Below are 25,410 nucleotides of genomic sequence, written 5' to 3'. Positions count from 1 at the left end.
AGCTGTATCTTTGGTTTGGTTGTTAATGCCCACTTCTTAAACCAACTGGGAATGAGGAATCTCAGGTGCTAGAGACTCCCCCTACTAGGGATTCATTACTAATCCTAAATGGTGAGGTAAAGAGGAGCCTCATGCCATGATCTCACCTCTTCTGGTTACTCTGTGACAGTTACAGCTAGGCTACTAGGTCATGCCAACATGTACTCTTGTGAAAATGATCAAGGATTTGAGGCCTGGGGAAAACTTAGCAGCAGCTTTGGCACACACTGTGGCACAAATGGTTATCAAGACTAACTCCAACCTATTCCAGCTACTTTTTGCAAATATCTCAAGTCAAGGAAGAGTGCTGTCCTAAACAGGTATCCCTTGGAAGGCCCTGCCTTACAGGAAAGGAGGTCTGCTCTCTCTGCAGAGAAATTGTTTATTCCATATGAATATACAAGGCTAAGCCTCCACTGTGAGTGCTCCTGATCCAGGCGGGGGGCAAATATGCTAGTGTGTAAAACTGAGAAGACAGAAAGAACAAATATATTTTTTTTATTGTTTGATAAAGGATAGAGGTACCTAATGTCAGGAGAGGTCTAGGATTTGGATAGTCAGTGAGGGCAAGACTTCTCCCTAACCTCAAGGAAGGCACCAAAGTCCTAGAAAACAATAAAACATAAGGCCAGCACTTTCAGTGCTTTCTACAAGCAAAATGTCTTGATGATCTGCAAGGCAGCTGTTGGGAATCCCCTTCAGAAACAGTATGTGGTACAGGGAGCATGGGTGACTTATGAGTTGGTTCAGTCACCTAAGCAGCTTATTGAGAATGTGCTTATCAAAGTCTGTGTTTTAAATCTAGAACATAAGCTACTGCTGTACGTAGCTCCCAGTACAGTAACAACCTTTTCACTTTTGGTAGTTAAGGATCTGTAAGGTTTTTTTGTGGGGTCTGGTTTGCTTTAGGGGTTTTTGTGGTGGAGGAGTGGGGTGGGAAGAGGGCTTCCAAGTTTTGAAGAAAAACTGAACCACTCTATGACTGACTTTTCTGTGCAGGTGCAATTTAATGTCATCATGGGCATCCCATTTCAAGACTTCCTTTTCCAGTGCTAACAAAACTCTCTGGGTTTCTGTCTCCATCCTGGTCCTGCTTGCTGCTCTGACAAGCTTCCTCACCGGGCTGTCTCTTCAAAGACCAGCAGATGCAGCACCTGTAGGAACCGGGGACTCCTGGACTTCACTACAGCAACTGTTGTGGCCATATACAGGACTTCAGCACAATGGACCACCCCCAGTATAACAAAGGTTCTGACTTTCATAGTTATACTTCCAGGTTCTGGATGATGTATGAGAAGCTGAGAAACTATATTTAAGGTTACATGTTTGGGTTTGTGTTGTGGGTGTTTATTGGGGAGACTTTTTTTTTTCCCTTCTTGAAAGCATGACTTGACATTGAAAATCCATTGCCCCCGCCCCCGCCCCAAAAGTCATCTTTGCAAGTACTTAAAAGGGTCTCAGTTCAATTCAGGTTTACAATAAAACAGTTAGTAATTTTGAACATAGGTAACAGTAAATATGACGAAGTGGTCTAGCCACAAGAGAATAAAGGACTTATTTTGCTTTAACAAAAATAATGTGTTTGCATTTTAGTCACTGAAGTTGTTCCAATGATTTGCATAGAAAAGGATTCAAGACTTGAAATGTAACTTTATTGAAAGCTTTTGATAATAAAGTTTCAAAGGAAAGCATGCAGTATTTAAGAGTGTGTTAAAACTCTTGTAGCAAGGAGTAGCCAATATACAACATCAATAAACAGGAAGCTAGCTCTTTCCACTTCATCAATTGCTTCTTTGCTGGCAAGGTCCTTAAGCATATGGTAGAGTGTGAAGTGAAATTCAGAACTGTCACCTAGCTCTTCTGAAAAAGCTTCACTAGTTTTGGTGATCTTGAGTTTTTGTGCTTTCTGACCATTAAACATACAGAGAGACAGTCTTTGTCTTTGGCAGAATCTGATTTAAGATGCTCACTTACCTATTGCAGAAAAAAAATGCACTGTGAGATGAAGCCCATGATACTGCCAGAGTATAAATTCTAGTATGAAATTCTAAATTCTAGTATACTCATGAGTATAATACAGAAATAAAACCAAGGTGCTGCTTTGAACCCTAAAACAATATTAGCAATCTGTGCCCAAGAGACTGTACCAGGTACTGTATCAACACCAAAAAAATCTTCCATCCAGTTTGCCTCTGTAAAATGCAGCATTTGGCCCCTTCAGCTGCTGATCTTGACTCCTCTAGAGAGAGCAGCTAGGTGCAACAGGCATCATTTGCTTTAGTTCTTGCTCCTGGGATTAAGTATTAAGTGAAATATTTGTATGTTACATGCATTTAACTTGGAAGAGTGGGAGAGCTGCTCAAGATTTCAACAGTATTGTGTGTTCTGTATCTACAACCACAGCTGGGATTATTTTTCTGTCTGGGAGAAGTTTTAACCACATGTGTTTTAGTTCACAGGTGGAAACAAACCAATGCTCAAGTTGCTTATTCCTTCCTTTAGAGTAGGGAACAAATAAAACCCCATATGGACAAGAAGAAATTTCCAGATATTAATTATAAAACTTGTAGGTCAGATTGCTATTCAGAGGACCCCTACAGCAGGGTACTTCATGAAAATCAGCATCCAGCTACATCATCTCAACTTTAGCTAAAGCCTCAACAGCTGACCTATCAGTTATACATCCTAGCACATTAGCAACTGTCTTTGTTAATGAGATGTGTGTTCCATTTGAGATGTCACAAATGCATGAGCTATGAAGCAGGTGCTGAAGTTTTACTGACACACACTGAATGCTGCTAAGTAGTCAACCCCAAAGGGGTTAAAGACAATGTTTGAGATGTGTGTAACTTCAAGTCAATTGTTTCTATCTGTTTAACTGTTCTATGCTGGGTTTTCTTCAGAATTTTAGTCTAAATCCACAAACCTTGAACACTACTCTTTCTTGACCTGCTTTTAGATTCCACTTGCTCCAAGCAAAAGCAGATGCAACCAGTGCCATCTGTTGATAGGCCCTAACTTCTGCTACAGGGGAGCCTGTAATGCAAAAGTACAAGTTAGAAAATACATATATCATTCAGTCTAATTCCCTGTGTTACACAAATGTAAGAAAAAGCTTGCTTTAACCAGAATGCACTGGCTAAGCTGGCAGAACACTTGTAAACTGGCCACCTGATTCTGCACAGCAGGTCTTTTTATAAAAGAAAATGTTACTTAAGTGAAAAATAGGTGGAAAAAACAGGAATACCATCTACTCTTGCACTCACCTTCTTGTTCACAGAGACACACTTGTGAGAATACTCTACCGGGAAAATATTCACAGCAGTTTTTTTCAAAACTCCTCTCAGGTCAACTGGACTTATCCATTTTCCTGTGATGTGGGAAAGCACATCCTTCTCTTCCGCCACTACTGAAGACAACATACACTGATTACCCTGTTGTACAAACCAGTGAAAGCAACTTACTGGTTATGAAAGCTTTTTTTCTGCTTCAGGCATCAAATATTAATATCTTTGCTGTTCTGGATATTGCATACATTATCTACCACTCTGGGCTGTAAACTTTCATTCACATATCCTGAAGAAAGACACTTTTCTGTAGGACTTCAGAAATGACATTGGTCTGTGACATCATGTCTGTTACAGAACTGATTTATATAGCAATGAGCATATGGATAATCATGCATAACTTGTTCATTCTGAAGGGTCAAGTAGCATTAATAGTTCTTTTATTTCTCTCAGTATAGCTGGGAGGAGAGAAGAACAATTTTTAAGTCTCTAGATGGTGAAGCAATCTGAAATTCAGCAAGGTACTATTAATATCAAAGCACTTACTGGAACTTTGCAGAACAATCATACAGATGTTTTCTTCTTTTTCATATGAAAAACTATGAACTTTCACTTTGGCCAAGGGCATTTTCCAGCACAACACTCTGTGCTAGCCATGCTGATGAGCACTGACTAAGCACACGCCTCTAAGTGCAGGCTGATCTGTTCCCTCCAGCTGCTCCAAAAATTGGCCTAGTGTAATTGAAATTTATTTGAAAACATGGTCCTTTAGTTTGCTGCTCATGAAATAATGTACACTGTGTATGTACAGTGGTGTTACACCTCAGGAACAGCTCTTCAAGGATGAGAGGGAAGAGGACTGCATGTAGTGTAATCTCTTTCCTCACTTACTTCCACCATACTCCAGTCCTTGATTTGTTTGACTCGAGGTGGAAGCTGCAGAGCATCAATATGGCACATACCACCCACCGGTACAAGCTGTTGCAAATCAACAACATTTTTATCAGTTATTGCCTCTTCTTTTTCATTTGTATCTTCTTGCATCACTAAAAAATAATCACACAATGTGAGTTAACTTGGTGCTTAACTTAAGGCACTGAAATTTCCCACTTGTATTATTATATATCACTTTTGCACAAAAAGCCCATGTGCTTGAAGCACTTTACTCTCTGCAGCATTTCAGCACCATCTACTGGTGTTCCCCAAATCTTTTAACATTTAATTGAAATGTGGGGAAAGACAGACAGCTGGACAATGAAAAGCACTTATTGTTTTGATACTGAACTTTTTAACAGATTAACCTTTGCTCTAACTTTGTAGTCAATTCAAAATGCTTTTATATAGGAATAAGGTTTTACTGACAAAATGAGTCATGTCATTAATCACAAAATAATTTCACAAGTATACAATACAAGATTGCATTGGTATGATAATAAATGAGGCAAATAAAAAGATACAAGGCACCTGCATGTCATGTGCTGAAGGTAAAAAACATGATATTTATGAAGAGCAAGAGGGGTTTAACATGCAATTTCAGATAACAAAGAAAATTCTTTTTTTTCCTACGCATAATATGTATATATTATATGTATGAATTTAAGTTTTAATTAATTGGAAAATGTTATTAGAAGGCATCAATGCCATGGACAAAAATGCCTAGAAATATTTTCTTTAAAAAAAACCCAATCCCACATAAAACATTGCAACGGATGTTACAGAAGGAGGATGGAAGTTACCATTGACAGGGATCAAGAAAAAGTGATCAATACTGTAAAAACAGCTACGGTAAGTGTTAATTTGCTTTCAGAGAGTGAGATAATCTCAGAAAATGACAAATATCTATTTAAAAAGCTTGAAGAGAGTTTACTAAACAAGTGAAAATGGTGTTGACTTTATAATGTCAGATTTAGTTGCATTATGCAGAGGCTTCATTCTACTGTATTCACACAACAACATGTCCCTTTGCAGTTATTCTGAACAAAAAATTCACAGGAAGTAAAAAACGTTTTACTGTCAGCCACAGTGGCAGCTTGCACTTTAACTTGTTTTTTAAAATGCTAATACAAAAATATTTAAGTGTCCTCTAAACAAAATTATTCATTCTCCCAAGCTAAATTAATTTCTTAACACTGGTACAGTGAAGTTAAATCCAGCGAACTGCAGTAGTTCTTGTTCTTTTCACTGTTGTTGCATTTCTGTTTTTTCCCTCTGGTCGACCTGGCACCCTGTTGTCACTGAATTTGTGGTAACTGAGTATCCTTTCAAGCTGTTCTGACAAGTGGTGGAATGGGTTTGCAAATCCTTAGCATGCCAGCAAAAGCACAATTTCATAAGCCTTCTCTCCTTATTAAAGCAGATAAGCTTAAAGACATTCAGGTATAATTAGTACACTTCTGTGCACATACATTCCACTTAATGCTATGGTAGGGATTTTCAAAGCCTTACCAAAATAAAATAGTAAATTCCTCCAAGTGAAGCCCAAGTTCTTTATATTCTTTTGAAAACTACCTTATTTGGGTGGTCTTTAGGGTCAAGTCTGACAACTGGTTGCTTGGACTGTGCTCAGCAGAAAGTGTTGTGGGGTGGGGTTGGTTTTTTTCTTTTACAAGGAAAAGGCTGTACAGATCAGCTAAACTATGCTGACTAGTTTGCAGTTGTTTTATTTAAGACAGTACTACAAGAAAACTCACTCTTAATAAACCAAAGGACACCACAACACTGAAGAAATTCGTAACTATACTTAAGTGGCACAGATGAACAGTTTTAGTTCCTAGAATTAGGCCCTCTTTTAGTAAAGTGTACCAGTGTGTCTCTCACTTCAGGCACACATCGAAGTGATACTCAGTAATACCTATGCTACCTGAGTGCCTGTAGTGCTAAGGCCTGAATAATAGGCCCTGAAACAAAGCTGACCTCTAGACAAACCTCACAACTAAATGTTATCCATTATTAGTATCTGTTAATTAGTAAAATCTGTATTACCATTAGCATTAATTATTAGTATCATTAATATGTATGCTCACTAGTGAAAGATGTAGCTTAGACAGGATATAATCAGTAGTGAGGATGAAAAGCTGTGAGAATGTGTATCCAACCTCCCTTGCTTCGCCTTGTTCAAGGCTGAGAACCCAAGTGTTTGGCCTTGATATACTCCCTTGGTTCTTTCCCCCCGAGCCCTGGCCAGGCTTTTGGTGGAATCCAACAGGAGGATGAAACCAGATGTTTCTGCTCAAAACAAAGGTGCAAGTTATTCTGGCTTTGATGATTTTTGGTATATAAGGCTGGACCCTCTTGCCACGACTTTGGATGCCTCATCTATGGATGGATGCATTGTTAGGACTTCCCACTTGCATGGAAATGTTCTCCAAATCCTTGCTGCAACCGGGGCTCCCCAGCGACTGTGGATCTGGATGATGGTAACGTATGCAAGTGGTGATGTATCTTTCTTAATCACTGTTCTTCCCATCATGTAGTAATGATTAGGTGTATTGCCTTGCTTAACTCTATGTAGTAATAATTAAGCGTACTGTTCTGTATTTTTCTTACTGCTTATTTTCTGTATTACTTGGTTATATCCTTTAATTATTAACAGTAAAATAAGCCTACTCTTTTCACTCTGGTATCTGAGTTTAATTGGCATCCTCAATCAGCAGAACGGTGCCTACCATTATACACATTTGAATCAGTTTTTTCTGAGGAAGTCAATCTCACTAGACAGTCTGGCAGATTCATAAAGATTGTGTGTCTCACCCACATAACACATAAACACATGTGTAATTCACAAATGTACAGAAACATAACAAACATGTACATGAACATAAACATAAATAATAAATAAATTAAAACAACTGTCAGAACAAAATCCATCTTCCTAGTTGTCCTATCTTCTCCCTGCATTTAACAATCATTAATAGAAATGTCAACAAAACTCATTATCAAAACATCAATATATTTAGAAACCTTGTTCCACTCACATAGAGATCTAGATCATGTTTCCGTATATAAAATAAATTAAAAATGTAAATGTATTTCCAAATGTAAATAATTTAGAATAATTACTTCTGTAATGCTGCACATAAAAACTAACCAAATACCTTGTGATGGTGTATCTAAGATTTCAGATTTCTTCTCAGTTTCCTCCTCTGTCTCATTTATATCAGCTATGCTATTGCTCTTTTCTTTGAATGAGATAGCACTCTATATAAAAATCAAAAGACATTTTTTAATTAGTCAGAGACAGACACAATAAAGAAGAGGGTATCACCTCCTTCAAGGAGGACCAAAGAGAAAGACTACAGTCCCACTCCTTCAGCAACATTTGCACCAATCTTGCTACAAGGTCAAGGTTTCAGGAGAAATCATTTCTACCTAGCTAGCAAAAATAGTTTTTGATTAAAGGTACTCTCCAACTTTGGAACTGGATACATAGATAAACAAAATAATTACTTCATTTCCACAGCAGATTTCATCTTGAGCTCCCCAAGTATCATACAAGCACTTAACCTTTTTAGCAGTGTGTGCACTCAAATATTATGTTTATGCTGACTTTACAGCTAGAAGAGTGACAGTTGAATCCAAAGCCATAGTTCAACTCTGACAGAACACTGACAGACACTTGCAGTCAGCCTGTGCCTTGCCCATGATATTTATTCCCTTGCTCACGCTGTTTTCTATTTTCAAAACATTACCCTAGATTTCCAGCCAAATTTCCAAGCCAGATACGAATCCATGACTGTCATAGCAGGCTCCTCTGGAAGCACAGCAGCAGACAAACAGCAGTTTGTAGAAGCCATTCATTTGGAGGCACAGGCACCTCCTGGGCCCTGTGCTGTGTCTGCCAGTGTGTGGGAAGAACACACATCTGAAACCAGGATAGAAGGTGAGGGCAAAGAAGCATTTATGCACATCAATGTGGGGTAACTCAAGGAAGAGCCAGACAGAAGGAGAGACTTCAGTAGCTGAGAGAAGTGGAGTCTCCAGAGGGAACAGGAAAATTCACAAAACTGGACTGAGAGAGAGACTAAGACCTGGAAAAGAAAAAGAGAAGGAATGAAATTAAGAGCTTGAATAGAGTCTGAAAAATGTAGGTGAATGGCTGAAAGACAAGATTTGTCATGCAAAGAAAGAAAAAAGGAACCAAGAAAAATGGGATTTCAGGCACTGGTTCACTAAAAGGTGCCGGGGACTGAAAAGGAAAAAGGCAAAGATTGTTGCTCCAAACATATTAAAGCACCATAAAACATGATGTTTTAGTTATTTGTGCAGAAGTTTTAGATAGAGAACCCAAGTCATTTATCTGCCGGTCACGGATGATACTGAAAGTGACAAACCCAAAACCAGTAACAGGAATACAAAACCAAGCAACCTCCACACCACCTAAAGCCAACATCCTCCATTGAAGAGTGTTGAGTAAGAGAACCTGCAGCCAGTTTGTATTGGAAAAGCCTTATCGGGGCAAAGCTCCAGCATACAGACACAGAACAACCAAGCAACTGCAAAAACAAGACCTGCTGAACTCTGAATCCAATTCTGCACACTGCAGATTTTCCTGATATTGGATACCTGCAGTGATTTTATCCCTTTGTCTGGACATATGTCACAGATTTATGAAAATATCTTACAATGGCACCTGATGTTCTTCACGGCTTGATCCTACTCTTAAACTGTCAACCAGATGCCAACTCATACATGCCAACTGCACGGCAAATACCACGCCCGGCCCCAATTTCCCTTTCTACCTTCTGCATGACAACTGTTGGTCATTCATCCTTCCATTCCCTCAAGAAGATCTATGACACTCTCTTAACACAAGTTGCCTTTTTCTATAAAACATTTAAGAACCTGGGTCGCTCAGGCACAGGACACATTAAGAGGCTGTTGCCCTGTGACTGGGCCTTGAGTAACAGCAGCACTGTAGAACACCCTTTTGTGAGACTTTTTACCTACCTTTCTCCCATCAGAACACAGTTCTTCAGCGGGCATGTTGGGCTCTTCTCCGGCTTTCTTTTCCTCTTTGGTTCTTCTACATTGTCTTTTGAATGCCAAGTAAACTCTTTGCTATCTAAGACTTCCAATTTTGGCACACTCTGACACTGTAGCCAAAGTGGAGACACGTGATCATAATGTCTATGCAATATGTGAACAGCAATGATGCTCACAGCCAGTGACTTCGGAAGATCAAATCCATGCTGTGCACCACAAAACACATGATTTTTTGAACCTGTAAATAACAGTTAAAAAAAACAGTATTCCCTAGTAAGATTGGCAGCACTTACTTTTATATTTCTTCATAAGTATGCAAACTGATGTTCTACACTAAAAGTCACCTAAATTCACTTTTGTTGCATGACACAGTCTAAGAAATAGTGTGGGATGTTATGATACACTTCCTGTCTTGTACTGACAGCTGTCTATAAGTCCCTTCAGAAAAGCTGTAACTGCATTAAGGGGATCAAGGAGCTGCAAAAATAACGGTTCTGATAGGATGACAATGAGGCAGAATCAGACAGCAGCTCTTCTACACAGCACATTCCTGGTAAAAATGACTAATTTCATGGGCAAATCCTACATAGGTGAAGTCACCAGCTGCCTATGTTACATCAATCTCAGCATCTTCCACATAAAACCCAAACAGATACACAGATGTAAAGGTAATTTTCACAGAATCACAGAATCATCTAGGTTGGAAGGGACCTTGAAGATCATATAGTCCAACCATTAACCTAGCACTGACAGTTTCCAACTACACCGTATACCTAAGTGCTATGTCAACCCGACTCTTAAACACCTCCAGGGATGGGGACTCCACCACCTCCCTGGGCAGCCCATTCCAACGCCTAACAACCCCTTCTGTAAAGAAATGCTTCCTAATATCTAGTCTAAACCTTCCCTGGCACAACTTGAGGCCATTACTTCTTGTCCTATCGCTTGTTACTTGGTTAAAGAGACTCATCCCCAGCTCTCTGCAACCTCCTTGCAGGTAGTTGTAGAGGGCGATGAGGTCTCCCCTCAGCCTCCTCTTCTCCAGACTAAACACCCCCAGTTCCCTCAGCCGCTCCTCATACGACATGTGCTCCAGACCCTTCACCAGCTTCGTTGCCCTTCTCTGGACACGCTCGAGTAATTCAATGTCCTTTTTGTAGTGAGGGGCCCAAAACTGAACACAGTAATCGAGGTGCAGCCTCACCAGTGCCGAGTACAGGGGTAAGATCCCTTCCCTGTCCCTGCTGGCCACGCTATTTCTGATACAAGCCAGGATGCCATTGGCCTTCTTGGCCACCTGGGCACACTGCTGGCTCATGTTCAGCCAGCTGTCAATCAACACCCCCAGGTCCCTCTCTGACTGGCAGCTCTCCAGCCACTCCTCCCCAAGCCCATAGTGCTGCTGGGGGTTGTTGTGGCCCAAGTGCAGCACCTGGCATTTGGCCTTATTGAAGCTCATACAGTTGGCCTTAGCCCATCGCTCCAGCCTGTCCAGATCTCTCTGCAGAGCCTCCCTACCCTTGAGCACATCAACACTCCCACCCAACTTGGTGTCATCTGCAAACTTACTGAGGGTGCACTCGATCCCCTCGTCGAGATCATCAATAAAGATGTTAAACAGGAGTGGCCCCAAAACCGAGCCCTGGGGGACACCACTCGTGACCGTCCGCCAACTGGATTTAACTCCGTTCACCACAACTCTCTGGGCCCGGCCATCCAGCCAGTTTTTACCCAGCAAAGCGTGCGATCATCCAAGCCTCAAGCAGCCAGTTTTGCCAGGAGAATGCTGTGGGAAACAGTGTCAAAGGCCTTACTAAAGTCAAGGTAAACAACATCCACAGCCTTTCCCTCATCCAATAAGCAGGTCACCTTGTCGTAGAAGGAGATCAGGTTTGTCAAGCAGGACCTGCCTTTCATAAGCCCATGCTGACTGGGCCTGATCATCTGGTTGTCCCGCACGTGTTCTATGATGGTACTCAGGATGAGCTGCTTCATCAGCTTCCCGGGCACCGAAGTCAAGCTGACAGGCCTGTAATTTCCTGGATCATCCTTCCGACCCTTCTTACAGATGGGCATCACAATGGCCAATTTCCAAGCTGTCAGGACCTCCCGGGTCAGCCAGGACTGCTGGTAAATGATGGAAAGTGGCTTGGCGAGCACCCCAGCCAGCTCCTTCAGCACCCTTGGGTGTATCCCGTCTGGTCCCATAGACTTGTGGGTGTCTATGTGATGCAGTAGGTCACTGACTATCTCCTCCTGGAATGCGGGAGGGTCATTCTCCCAGTCTCTGTCCTCTGGCTGAGGAGGCTGGATTCCCTCAATACAACTAGTCTTGTTATTCAAGACTGAGGCAAAGGCGGCATTAAGCACCTCAGCCTTTTCCTCATCACTTGTTACCATGTTTCCTCCTGCATCTAGCAGGGGATGGAGACTCTCCCTGGTCTTTCTTTTGCTACTAACATACTTATAGAAACATTTCTTGTTGTCCTTGATTGCTGAAGCCAGATGAATTTCCATATTAATTTCCAATTTTCTTAATCAACAGTATTACACAGCCACTGATCCTTGTGACAGTGTAGAAAACAGGCTAAGAGCAGGCACAGGAGGCCAACTTGCATCAAATCGAGTATCTAACTTGAGAACTTCGGTTCTTTCATCAGCCTTGGAATTTTGTTGCTCATTGCAATTTCTGCCCAACCAAAGCCAGAACAATTCAAATAATGCTTATTTTCAGATAAGATCAGCTGGTCACAACTTCTAAAAATCTTCTAGTAAAGCAACATTTATTTTTTAATTCTTGGTTGAAAATTTTAAGTGCATCTCTAAGCTGACCAAAAGGCTTTAATGCTGACCCAAATGGGCTCTTCCTGCAGGTCAGTCTGACATTGCTCAGCACCCAGCTTTCCAGTTATCTTAGCAAAGCTTACAGCAACAGGTCTTTAGTCAAGGCAAAGTCCTTTTACCGATTTATTCCTCATATTTGCGGAGGGGGAGTAGGAAGTCCACTCAAAAATCTTGTTTTGAAAAATGTATCAGTTAAATAGTAATCTAATAAAAAAAAATATCTTAGATTCAGAACCCACTATGGAGGTATGCATCGCAGGCTCTAGAATTTTTTATCTAACAAAGAACTGAGTACAACACATCATTCAGTGCTTTGCAAGCAACTGTAACAGCTTAGAAACCATTTAATGCATCAGTAAGAAATTACTTCCAGAGGAATTTCAATTCTCTGCATGAGTTTTATTGTTTTCCTTCAAAAATTGTTCTGGCAGTAAGAGAGTTCTACTGTAGCATTTTAAGAAACAAATTATATATTTATATGTATATACATATATAAACCACTCCTGTCTCCTTAATAAAACTCTGATGTAACCAGTACCTTCCTTAGCAACAGGTTGGTACAAAATCCATCAGCTGGGAGTCTGTACAACAAATGCTATTCAACATGGAAAAGATTATGAGAAACTGGTTCTTGGTGTTTACTTGACATGGGTAGGCAAGGCCAGGCCTCATTTCAAATTAAGAATTTCAGTAAGCTGTACCTCTTCAGATTGGCTCAAATACGGAGGGTAACATTTTGATCCTTTGTGACTGCCTGCATATTTCCAGTTTCAGAATCTTCATACATATTAGCTGTCTACAAAGAAAAAAGCCAATTAAATCATGTTTTCTTCTTCTTTATATCACTCTGATTTACTTACATTTAGACTTGAATAAATAAAAAAAGAAACGTAGGAATAAAAATACACCAGACCAAGCTCAGGTATGTTGTATTTATATACCAAAGCGTGACAGTTATAAACTCAAATAGCTTTGTTAAATTTTGAGCTATGTTTTTTTTCTTCCTCTGACTTCATCAGCCAAATACTGCCAAATATGGGACCTTACATTATCTCCTTCAATGGTACTGCCTATCTCCCTTAATCATGTGCCCTCAAAAATACTGCCCAAGACAAGTTAAAAAAAACTTACTGAGCAATAAAGCACTCCTATCCCACAGTCACTGCACTGATTATTTTATAATTTTGTCAATATAAAACTTGTGAAGTTTTATATGGAGTTTAATCCTAAACTCAGTAAAGACAACCAAGAATTTAACATTTCTTAATTTGCATACATACAACTGGTTCATTATTTCCTTTACTCCTTTTCCTTTTTTGTTTCCTCTAGCAATATTCTTTTGCTAAACATACTTACACATATGATTAATATATTTAAAATAGCAAGCAAGATCACTATTTATACATGCAACCCAGAAAACTGATTCCCAAATACATTTTCATTTTGTTTAAATACTCTTTATGCTTCCCAAGATCTTAGTTTTAAAAATATTTTAGTCATATGAACTTGTATTAAAAAATGTGTACAAGCTAACCTTATGACCTGCTTTTCATATTTGCAATTTTTTGTACAGTCAACTAGCTTTAATTTAAATCACTGAGACAAAATAGGAGACAAATTTCATACAGCACCCCTTATTTTCAACATCTCCAAATCTCACAGAATTTCACAATCATTTAATCTTAAATGTCTTAATGATGGGAATTTCCACTGTAAAGCTCAGATTTTCAGGGGTTTTGAAAAATTACAAGTCTGGTATCTGCTATACACATGATTTGGAAACTCAAATGTTAAATCTGGAAACTCAAATACTAATTTCTGTGACAATTTAAGAACAAACAAAAACAACCACCACAATAAGACACTTTGTGGCCAACCTTATATGCATTGTGTGTATTACTACTTTGAAGTAGTCAATCTTACTTTAAGCAGGTGCTCTGTAGCTCCATTGTACTTCTGATGAAGCAGATTCTGCAATTCCAGAATAGATTCTTGGTACTGGATTGTTTCTTTTTCTGTTATCTCATTTGGTGGTGTGTCCAATAAAAGAAACTGCAACTTCTTGATTAACTAGAATACATTATATGTGGGAAAAGTATCTCTGTTTTGACACCACACTTAACATAGTGTTCTGTCATAAAAAATGAGGCCAGCTTGCTTCCTTTGTGTCGAAACATACCTTAGCCACAGAAATAATCTTTCTATATTACATCTCTAAAAACTGTGCTAGGCCGGCATTATCACATAGACGGTCAACCACGCAAAGTGCTGGAAATTCCAGGGTCAAGTTTGCCTGCCTTCATTCCTCTAGTCCAATTGCTTCATTCCTTAACCTGTGGGCTGTAAAATCCTAGCTTATGCAATAGATCATTTATTGAAGCAGATTGGTCATATGAAGAAACCTTTTGGTCAAAAATTAGTTTTAATGAAAAGTTTACAACTTTATTTTGGAACCATATTTTCTGTAACAATAATCTCAACTACGAAATCTTAAAAAAATAAAAATAGAAAGACATACAGCAATTACATTTTAGTTCTCAGAACAATCCTTAGCATGAAGTTTGGAACTCTGTCATATGATTGTCTTCCACTCCATGCTAGTATCTTAACATCTAAATGCTTGTATAGAACTAGAAAATTCCTAGCTGGCTAAAGTGACCCACAGCACTGAGACAAAGGGAGGATCAGATCATATTTTAGGCCTCCCTTCCAGACTTGCCAGAGTCTTCTTCCTCTTAGGCTGTGGAATCGCAGCACTACTGCTCATTAAAGGTGTGCCAAAGCAGTAAAATTGCAACTACTACTGTCTTTTTTATATTGCACCTCTAACATGGTCTACCTCAACAGTGACGTGGTCCCTGTCAACTCTGAACTGCTGATCTACATGATCTTACAGTTCAGTGTTTAACAGTTTCCTCTAAAACCATGTAGAATGGGAAAGAAATGCTCAAGTGTTTTAGACCAAGAGAAGACAGACAATCTTTCTGACATCACCTTGCATTTCCAGCAGGAGCGAAACAAAGATACCTCTCTTCTAGCATCACATAATACTCTACCGAGCTTGTAATACTCTACTGAGCATACAATGAAAATCATATCTATGTTTACAGGACCTGAAGGAGCTGTAACTGCTTCAGTGTTGGATGGGAAACATACAGGGGGCGGGGGAAGTGTGTTTGTGGGAAAGACATCACAGCAGGGAGAAGAGTGGCAAGAAGGAACAGAAGTGGGCAACGGCCAGGCTTTTTGCTTGGGTTGCAGTGTAGAAGAGAAAGAGAGGAGTTATCTGTTGAAGTTCTTGGAAAGGACTAGCACATTCCCCACTGGCTCAGAAGAAGGCAGTATGTAGAAGGTGAAGATTGCAGCACTCAGCAAACATTGCAAGATAGGAAATCTAACACTCGGAACCAAAACAGCCCAATGAAATCTGTATCCCACATGTGACTTTTACCCCCAATTTCTGGCAGACCCCATTTAACTTTCTGAAAAACACTATAAAGTTAGCATAAATGAAAATAAAATTCTAAATTTATAGAGCAGCCACAAATTGCTTAAAATTGCTCCACAAGTCATCAAAGGTTGGTGGATTGCATTTTGGGAACTCCTGCTCTTCCATGACACTTCACTGGCTGTGAGTGTTACACAATAAGGCTGCTTTCCACTGAGGCATCTATATATAACACGAGCTTACATGTTCTGGCTCAAGACTGTTTAAACTGTACATAGCAGAGAAGATGGATGTTGGAATACTAGAGCTCTGTGTAGAAACATTACACACAAATCCCTTAAATGCACTGCATATTTAAAGTCAATAGTCATCTTTTTTAGAGTTAACAATAATGTGGAATTTAAAAAATTTAAATACTGAAGAAAAAATTCTGGGTTTTGAAGGTTATAGCTAATTTCAGTCATTTGGCCACCAAAAAAAAAAAAAAAAAGAAAAGAAAAAGGAAGGGGTGAGGGCTGTTAAGGATATGTTCTGGTAAGCTTAATCTGAAAAATATCATTTTAACACCTACATTTAGCACCTGTTCCCCCTTCTCCATCACAAGTTGAATGTCCTAATTTTGATCTTCATGCCATAAACTCACGGAAGTATTTATTTCCTGCAGCACAGTTGGGTCAGGACTTCCATCACAACTGAGGTATTGCTCCCACTACAGAAAATGTTCAAAGAAAAGTAGATATAGGCCTGTGGTACAAATCACTACCATTATTACAAGAAAAAGGAGGGTTCTGAAAGACAAATGTAGTGATACAGGACTGCAACACCACCTGGGTTATCACAATGCCAGAAAAAAATGGTTTACTTAGATATTAAAGCGTTAAGATACTTCTGCCCACCTAACATTTGCTGTTTATACTTACTCATTTATCAGTGGTTTCTGTCCTGCGAGGTAGACCCTGCATGTCTACAGAAGCCATGAATTCAGTACCTGCCACAAACGAGGGAATGAAAGAATAAATGACTGAGAACAAAAATGAGGAACTGGTGCAGGTGGAAGAGGCAGACAGTTCTCAAATCAGATACTGCCAACAAAACTGAAAATTCCTACACTGGCAATAAAGCTGCTTAAGAGACTTCTACTCCAACATGTTTATTCCTCCTTACTCTGCCTGTGAAGGAGATTTCCTCCTCCTTACCAGCATCAATTCAGCTGTTACAATTGGGAATCTGAAATCCTAGACTTATTTTTTTTAATAATAATTTTATTTTCAAATCAATTATTGGTCATTCTTATAGGTGGGGGAAGAAAAAAAATCAGTGACAAGCTAAACCCACTTAACTCTACACATGAGCCTAACATTGGCACATGAGATCAATCTATCATCTATAATGTAATTTTTTTCATCCGTATAGTAAGGTATTAAGGAAACATTGCCTCCCTGTTTACTGTGAAGATTAATAACACAAAGTTACTGCGTATTGCATTAAAATGTAAAATGAAACTTTTAAAGCAGAAGTGCTTGTATAATTGCATTCCCAACCACTTCCATAACCATTTCCACTGACTTCAAAAAAAGCAAGAAAAGTGAGTGTTCAGTGCACTGGAAACTCCTGTATAAAAGACTGATCAGTGTTCAGTAATTAAAGCATCCAATTTCTTTTTTTACATCTTTGCACTTAAAAGAGAGCTTCAGTTTTATCATCAGGAAAACACATCCTTAAAAAGAATAGCACTTGTTCTTTGAGAAAAAGGATACATTTCATAATAATCTGTAAATGTATCTATTAATCTGAACTGAAATTGTTCAGAAATGGACGTGGAAACTCAGCATTTGGTATTACATATTTCTTTTGCCCTAAATATTCTTAATAACAGACTAATACAAACTCTGGCATTTCGCATAATCTATTTTTAGTATAAAAATTTTATACTAAATTTATTTGAAGATTTATTTTTAAAATAATAGCTGTGTTTTGCCATTACTTTTCAAAATAAAAAAAAAATCTTATGTTTCTCCTTCCAAGAAATACTCTTCAGAAACATCCATAAACAACTGTCCCCTTTCAAAAATATTGACAGATTCTCTTGTTCGCGAGGATAATAAAGTCAGAGCTCGTCATCAACTGAAAAAGGTAACTGAAAAATCATCCAAAGGTATCAAGACCCAACTGTGAAGTTATCCTGCTGCACGCTTGGGCAACGAAGGCTAAGGGCACATGGGCTACACCAGGAATTGTGTAGCCAGGAAGGCTAGGACTGTTCCCTCTGCAGGGCTCCTGAGGCCACATCTGCAATGCTGCATCCAGTTTTGTGTCCCTCAGTACAAGAGAAAGGGTCCAGAGGAGGAACATGAAGATGGTTAGGGTACCGAAGAAAATGCCACATGAAGAAAGACTGAGCTTTGTTAGTCTGGAAAGGACTAACAAATGCAATCTACCAGTACCTAGAGAGGGGTTATAGCGAAGGCAAGAGGCAAGTTTTCCTCAGAGGCACACAGGGGTGATATCTCATGACAATTAGGCAATGATCACAAGCTGTAACAAGGGAAATGGCAATTGCATTTAAAGAAAAATTGTTACAATGAGAGTGGTAAAGCAGTCAAAAAGGTTGCTCAGAGATACTGTGGTATCCCTATCCTTAGAAATTTTCAAAACCCAACTGAGCACCTCAACCTCACTTCAGAGTTTGCTCTGACTTGTGCAGGAGGTTGAACTACATGAATTTCAGAAGTCCCTCCTAACGTGATTTATCCTGTGATTCTAAATTTGTTCCACAAGAGGCTTTATAGAGGGTTAAATGATATACAAGACAAAGAGAAAATCCTTGTGCCCACAACTCTATTTAACCTTACCTGGAACAAAACTGACCAAATTTCGTATCAGACCATTACTGAATGATGTTTCTGAAGGATGGATTCACAGGAGTGAAATGTTTTACTAGTGTATTTCCATAACTTATTATTTAAATTTTAACTTTACAGGTATATAGTACTATTAGGTGATGATTCAACCACCATGCATAACACCCTAAACTGCAGACATTGACTCTTAGCTGCATTTTTATATAATTCCAGCCCTGTTATCTGACCTAGATTCATGTCATGTCCTTCAAAGTTTTGGCCAACCTCTCTCCAAATGACCTGTGATATCCAGGAACCACTGGAACAAGTGTTGTCAATTGTCTCAAATTCTACAAAAATATTTTTAAGCCCTGGCAAAGCTTTTTTGTGGAATGTTTAGAAGTAGAATAAATTAAACAAATAGAAAAGTAAGGACAAATACCAGAACATCTGAAATTACAATTCCTCTTGACTGCTTGGGTAAGCTGTGGGGCCTTAACACTCTGATCACCCAGACAGGCTCCTCTTTGCCCGTGTTTCTTTGCTGCGTACACCAAAGCATAGAAGAGAATGAGTGTGACTAATTGCTACCTTGTGATGGAACTTGAAATGCAATCATAGCACACACCTAAATCCAAGAAAGGGAAACTCCTGGATCGTGTAATGGAGACATAGCCTAAAGTCTCTTCATTGTCGAACCTCTACAACACTGGGCAGATTTTGGAAAGCAATCTTGCCTTTGCATGTGCTCTATAATCCCTTTTCCACTGCTGTGCAGACAAAAACTTCTGTTCCAGTGAATGAAGTTCTGCTAGTTCAGACTCCCTACATTCTTGATCCTGTTAAAATGTGTATATATATATATATCAGAGGAGTTAAATATTTGGTTTAATTCTTACAATTATTTTATATCAAAGAAAAAAAATTGGGATATTTGAATGAGTTATCATTTAAACAAATCCAAACACTGATAAGTTGCTTTTTTAATGAAAGACTTAATTGAGAAGACTGCAGTAGTTCACAATGTGTTATTGTCATCACATTAGTTGCTGAGCCATATGATAAACACAATGTGTCACATGACTGTTAACCTCTCACTTGAACAGTTTCCATATCATCATCCTGGAACTAGCTCTAATGAGAGCATATGTTGAAAAAATGTGTGCAAGATTACTTTATTTTTTTCTTTATAATGTCTATTATTTTCAATTCCTCTTCTCCCTAGGGGAAAAAATATTCTGTGAAGGACAAGAGGCACAGGCAAGTGTGACTTCTGAAAAAAAAAAAAAGAAAAAGAAAAAAATTTTGTAGTAAATATTTTTTTAAACAAAAAAATATTTAGATACTACCAATCAGTTTCCGTTCTGAATTCCAGTCTTCTCAGAAAAATAAATATACATATTCCGTGTGTATTAGAATATATATACAGGCATACACAAAAATCAATGTATCTGCTGTAACATGTAACCACTTACAGAATTTATACCAAAATGTTCTTGTCACAGGTGTACCAAATGTAATTATGGGGAACACAAAAAATACATCCAATTGAAAGTATAGTGGAAATGGAACAAAAGAGGTATTTATTCAAACTGGAGCATCACATATTGCAAAAGTTAATGCATTTAACCACAGCATCTTTATGTATGAAAACCAGGCAAGATTATCTCATCTCATGGAATTTTTCTGAATCAAAGTAACACTAAGTCAAACATTTGCTTAGTGAAAGAATACTAGTGAAAAAAAATTCAGCACCCTTTTCCCTTGACTTTACATGTATTGTTTTATTACTAATACAGCTCATTACCCTATCAATTTGTGGGATCTTATATAAGAGTACCTTTCAGTGGCTTGGCTAGATTTTTCATGATTAATTTTAATCTGGTGATTCTAAAAAATTTCCTCTATATTGTTCCCAACACTAAGGACATAAGGAAATTCACTTCTATTCTCAACTAAATTACTAATGTTTTACAGACCTTGTCACAAGTTTAGAAATAGGATTAGATTTTTTCAGTGAGTGCAAACTAACTTTTGCCTCCAGCTTTTCCATCTGCTCTTGTTCAATTCTCTCCTTTTCAAGTCTTGCTGCTTCTTGTTCAGTTTGAAATCAGGTAGCTTTCCCTGAAGATTGGGAAATAGATCAAGAGCATAATTATATTTTGTTTAATAAAAGGAGAGAAATTATTTTGTTACTAGCTGTAATGACAAAACAACCATAATAATGAGCAAACGTATATCTTATATTGTGCAGAAATCCTCCAAATGAGCCAAACTGATTTGAATCACAGTGCTGAAACACACTATTTATGGCACTACCCCTAGCAGCCTGTGACAATACAAGTGGAAACAAGGATCAGCAAGCCCTCTTTTTCCCTCAGACACAGCAGCAGAAGTGTCCTCTCCTTTTATCTACAGCTTCAACAGACCCAGGTTCTTAATCCAAAATCTATGGTGAAATTGTCCGAGTGGTTCAGGCCCAAGTTACTCTTCTTCTTTCCTATAACCTTTGGTTTCCTACACCTTCAATCTTATAGCTATTTGTTCATTGGAATCCTCTTCAGGATCAGTTACTCTGGACCACAGTTTTAGCTTTTCTTTGCTGCTACAGGGACTACAAAATTAGAGAGGATGTGAAAACTAAAACTGATTTCAACCTCTAAGCCTTCAGCCTAAGTGAGCACAACCTATGCATCAACCCAGCTGTTCCCAAACAGTGGCTTGAATGTCACCGCCTACATACAAATCACTTTAAGTATATCTGTGCTGCACAGAGGAAAGAGCAATGGCAGTTCTCAAATCTGCTGGTACTCACCCGAGGTGCTACTCCCATCCACAAAGATTACTAGTAATTAGTAGTCACCTACTATTACTAGCAGTCATAGCACGACCAAGCCCCCACCAGCTTGGATTAACAGCAGAAAAGGAAGTAGAAGAGATGGACCTGATGTTGAGACAGCAGTATTGGCTTGTGATACTAAACAGCAGAAGCAGACACATTCCAATGGTGAGGACAGGTAAGACATGCAACCAGGGTTTCATTTTAAGGGATATAATGATATACAACAGAAAGATCCTGAAGGAGTGGGTGGAGAACCAGTCACTCAGTAGAGACAGAAGAAACCCAAGAAAACTACACTTTAATCTATCCTTAACTGCTACCCCTTCAGAACACCAGCTAGCCCCCTGCCAACAGAGGTATTGACCTTCTCCAGAAGAAGTCCTTTTCAGAGAATTTCTCTTGACTACTGATAACTAGGCTTGAGAGCAGAGGGGAAAAAAAAAAAAAAAAAGAAATTAAACGTTCCATGGTTTTCTAACTTGCTGAGAATATTTCAGAAGATAATGGTTAAAAAAAAAAATTAAAAAAAAATCTCTAATTCTTCCAGCCACCGTCCTTCCCAAGTTCCTAATCGCAGTGGAAATAACTAGAGAAGAGAGTATGGCTCTAATAGGAAAGTGAGATGCGGTGACAAGTAACACAGAATTTGGTCCACACATGAAAAGAGGAAGGAATCACCCTCTTTTTGTGAAATAGATATTGATGCACATACAGTTTAGGAAATTACTTTCTGTCAATTTATTTAAAATAAGTGATTTGTGCCATCATATTCCCTATAAATTAAGTGCACAGTACCTTTCTCTTTCAGCCTCCTTTCTTCTTCTTTCTGTAATCTCAGTTGTTCAGCTTTGCTAACTTTCTTTTTGCCACTGGACTTAATGTTTGCAATAAAGTAAAAGAAAACAAATGTCAATATTATTTTAATACATTTTGGGAGGTACTATAACTTTGCCCTTATAATGTGATCCCTGAATTAAGATTTTAGACTCCCTACACAGTCAATGAAGCCTTCAGAACACCAATCCACATGTTGGACTCAATTTTCTTCTCATTTTCATGATGCAATATATGCTCTTACAATTAATATATTATTCCATGCTAGACATTCCTGATTTTAATATCCACAATAGGAGAACATTAAAATCTCTTGTTTTAATGTAGAAATGGAATAACAGGTAGATCTGCTAAGAAAATAGATCTTACAACTTCAAATGTTTTAGGAAATACTGGAAAATGTGTTTTGGGACATAGGCAAGCCTGGCATTTAGAAGCACCTAATTCACAAGACAGCTAACAAAGAGTTCTCTTTTCTGTCGTAAAATCCTAACTGCAACTCAAGACAGTTAACTGTTCAACCTCAAGACTAATCCTACAATAACTACATGTTAAATTTGTGTTTCTCAGACATTATCTTCCTTACTGATTCTTTGTGGTCTGGGTATACATTTTTAAAAAGGTAAAAGACAAGGTAAGTAACATGCAAAATCTACTGTCATGTAACAGATTAATCAAAATAGAACACTTATGTTTGTCCTGTAATTCACAGAATTCATAGACTCCTCACTGATGATACACATAAAAATTTGATAATTGGATCTGTGTATCTGGTAATTTAGAATTAGGGTAGATTTAGGTTAGATATAAGGAAGAAATTCTTCACTGTGAGGGTGGTGAGACACTGGAACAGGTTTCCCAGAGAAGCTGTGGATGTCCCCTCCCTGGCAGTGTTCAAGGCCAGGTTGGACGGGGCCTTGAGCAACCTGGTCTAGTGGAAGGTGTCCCTGCCCATGGCAGGGGGGTTGGAACTAGATGATCTTTGAGGTCCCTTCCAACCCAAACCATTCTGTGATTCTGCGATTCTATGATCTGGCATGTGAGGCCACACTCTATTCAAAAGACTTAAACAGCTAGGATGTGGAAAGCATAATTCTCTTTGAAGATGTTGCTAATGGCCCCTCACTTTTTTCCTCACCAAAAATGTAAGATTCTTGGATGGTTTGGTGGGGGTTTTTTTAATTATAATTTTGATGGTTTTTGTGTTTGTTTGGTTTTCGTGTTGAGGCAGTCTTGGGATGCTTAATCAAACATGTAGAATCAGCACTCACTACAAAACAGCATTTAAATATAGACACACAGAAGAAAAATACTGATTTCCTGTTAATGCAGTAGCAAAAGCAGCCTAAGGTTGCAGTCCTCAACAAGCACAAAGTTACCAAGGACTAAATGATCTTTATTCAGTTTTACTCAGTGTTTACACAGGTAACACTGCCATTGTATTGCACATATAATATACTTGCAGTCAATGTGCCTTGACTCCCTTGACTCCATCTGGGGTTGATGGAATGATACCAGGGAAGAGTGCTGTTCCTGAAGGCAAATGCTGCAAAGACAAGGCCCAAATACAACAGATCTTATTTTTTTAAAAAAAGGAGGGGCAGGGGAGAAAGATGGGCTGCAAAATTAATTCACAGTCAACATTATTGTTTATGAGTGGGAGAGATAAGGCTATTTTTTTGTACACATGAGAAAATAAACCATGATATTCTGCACAGGCTCCAGCATATGGAGAAAACAAAGAGTGACAGCAGCCTAAACTAAGGTTGAAAGCAAAGGTATGGATGGCAAAAGACATCAAGGAGAACAAATGACTTGCATTTGGTGGTGTGTCTATGTACTGGCTGAACAATGGTATTCTGACACTGACACACAAACGAAAGACAATTAAATTAAATCAAATGTTTACTTTTTTAAAACATAGAAAACATGAAATGTAAATGGGTTCAGAGTGCGAGACAACATGAAAAGAATAGGAGACACATCCTCCACCTCAGCATCTAACCTGGATGTTGCACATCAGAGAGCTGAATCCCAAGTCCCCAGGCCATCACTGGTGAGAGACGAGGGCTTAGAAGGGTTCTGTCCAGTAAGGTAAAATGATTAAAAGAGTATGAGTTTCATCCACAGTGTCAGCAAGAGACTCTACTTGGACAGTATCACAATATAAATAAGCACTAAGGATCAAAGGCATCTCTTAGGGATCCAGTTCTCTTCCACAGAGAAATGGGTACAGAATGGTACCAAACCAGCACAGTAGCACACAGCCCATCTTGCAGAGGTGTAAATAAGGCATTAAAGAAAGAGGTCCAACAAAGAGAGACAACAGAAGAGGACTTAAGTCCAGACAGTTGCAAATAAACACGGTGGTATTATGAAGTCTTCCCACCCACTCCACCCAAGTATCCCTAATTTGGTAAATATTGTTACAAGCAAACCAACTGATAGAGAACTTAAAAATAATCAAGGAGAACTTTTGTTATTCATCATATAAAAAGTGTGTTACAAATACTGTTATTTCACATTTTGATTCTGACTAGCATATTTTCAGATATAAATAACTACCTGGAAAGCTATTCACTTTACACTACTTTGCACTGCAATAAATGTATACATAAATGTAAATTTGAATGCAAAGGTTATCACGAAGCTTGAATAAAAACATCCATGGTGAAAATTTAGTGCCAACAACAAATGTACACCTACCAGAGTTAACGTGCATCTTATCACTTTGTTACCAAAGCATTTACTTGCAAAATTCTCCTAGGAACAGAGTCAGTAAAACCCACAATTCTACCCATTAAGATTTCAGGGAAAAATCAGTTCCTTCCAGTTAAAAAAAAAAAAAAAAAAGAAATAAAAAAACCTTTTTTATTTTTCTTCCAGTGAAAACAGAGAATTTGCTTATTTCAATTACTTATAATCACTTTTTAGTCAACTTCTTTTCACATTCTTATGACTTAACATAGTACTGATAAAACTGAGATGCACAGTTCTCCAAGGAACACATTTGAATGTGTTCTTTTCTGGGGGAGGAGTGGATAATTCCATTATCACCAAATTAAGAATAATCCACAGGATGAATTTATGCAATCCAGTTTCCCGTGGACTTGTCTGTTGTCTCCCCTACCCATCACGTTCTGCATCCAGCCTGTGGCTCGAAGCCAGGGCACTGGCTCTCTGCCTGGACATTCACTGCCAAGCAAAACATAGAGTGGCTGCGCTCCGCCACCTTCTCTCTGAGTAGCTCTGCAGGAACATGACTCGGCCTCCCTGACAAAGGCACATAAGCTT

The 25,410-nt window shown here is 38.7% G+C and overlaps 2 protein-coding genes across 4 annotated transcripts in view; one reads left to right on the top strand and one right to left on the bottom strand.

Moving 5' to 3' along the window:
• IRAG2 (inositol 1,4,5-triphosphate receptor associated 2) overlaps positions 1-1,727 on the top strand; it is a 40,094-nt gene extending 38,367 nt beyond the window's left edge. For all 3 annotated transcript variants that reach the window (XM_074871364.1, XM_074871366.1, XM_074871365.1), the window contains one exon: positions 1,039-1,727. In XM_074871364.1, coding sequence (XP_074727465.1) covers positions 1,039-1,282 — 244 coding nt within the window. In that variant the 3' untranslated portion in view covers positions 1,283-1,727. The remainder of the gene's footprint in view (positions 1-1,038) is intronic.
• Positions 1,670-22,211, bottom strand: DNAI7 (dynein axonemal intermediate chain 7). Its single transcript, XM_074871377.1, is given in 15 exon segments — positions 1,670-1,971; positions 1,974-2,013; positions 2,966-3,075; positions 3,302-3,473; positions 4,218-4,372; positions 7,421-7,523; positions 9,273-9,340; positions 9,343-9,578; positions 12,854-12,948; positions 14,076-14,222; positions 16,172-16,309; positions 19,178-19,279; positions 20,473-20,564; positions 22,078-22,177; positions 22,179-22,211. Coding segments are annotated over 15 exon segments (1,824 nt in total). The 3' UTR covers positions 1,670-1,738.
• Between the last annotated feature and the right edge of the window lie 3,199 nt (positions 22,212-25,410).

The sequence above is a fragment of the Strix uralensis genome, chromosome 5 (assembly GCF_047716275.1).
Source record: "Strix uralensis isolate ZFMK-TIS-50842 chromosome 5, bStrUra1, whole genome shotgun sequence".
NCBI lineage: Eukaryota > Metazoa > Chordata > Aves > Strigiformes > Strigidae > Strix > Strix uralensis.
Note: the sequence above shows the minus strand (reverse complement) of the source record. Positions and strands in the feature narration are given on the sequence as shown.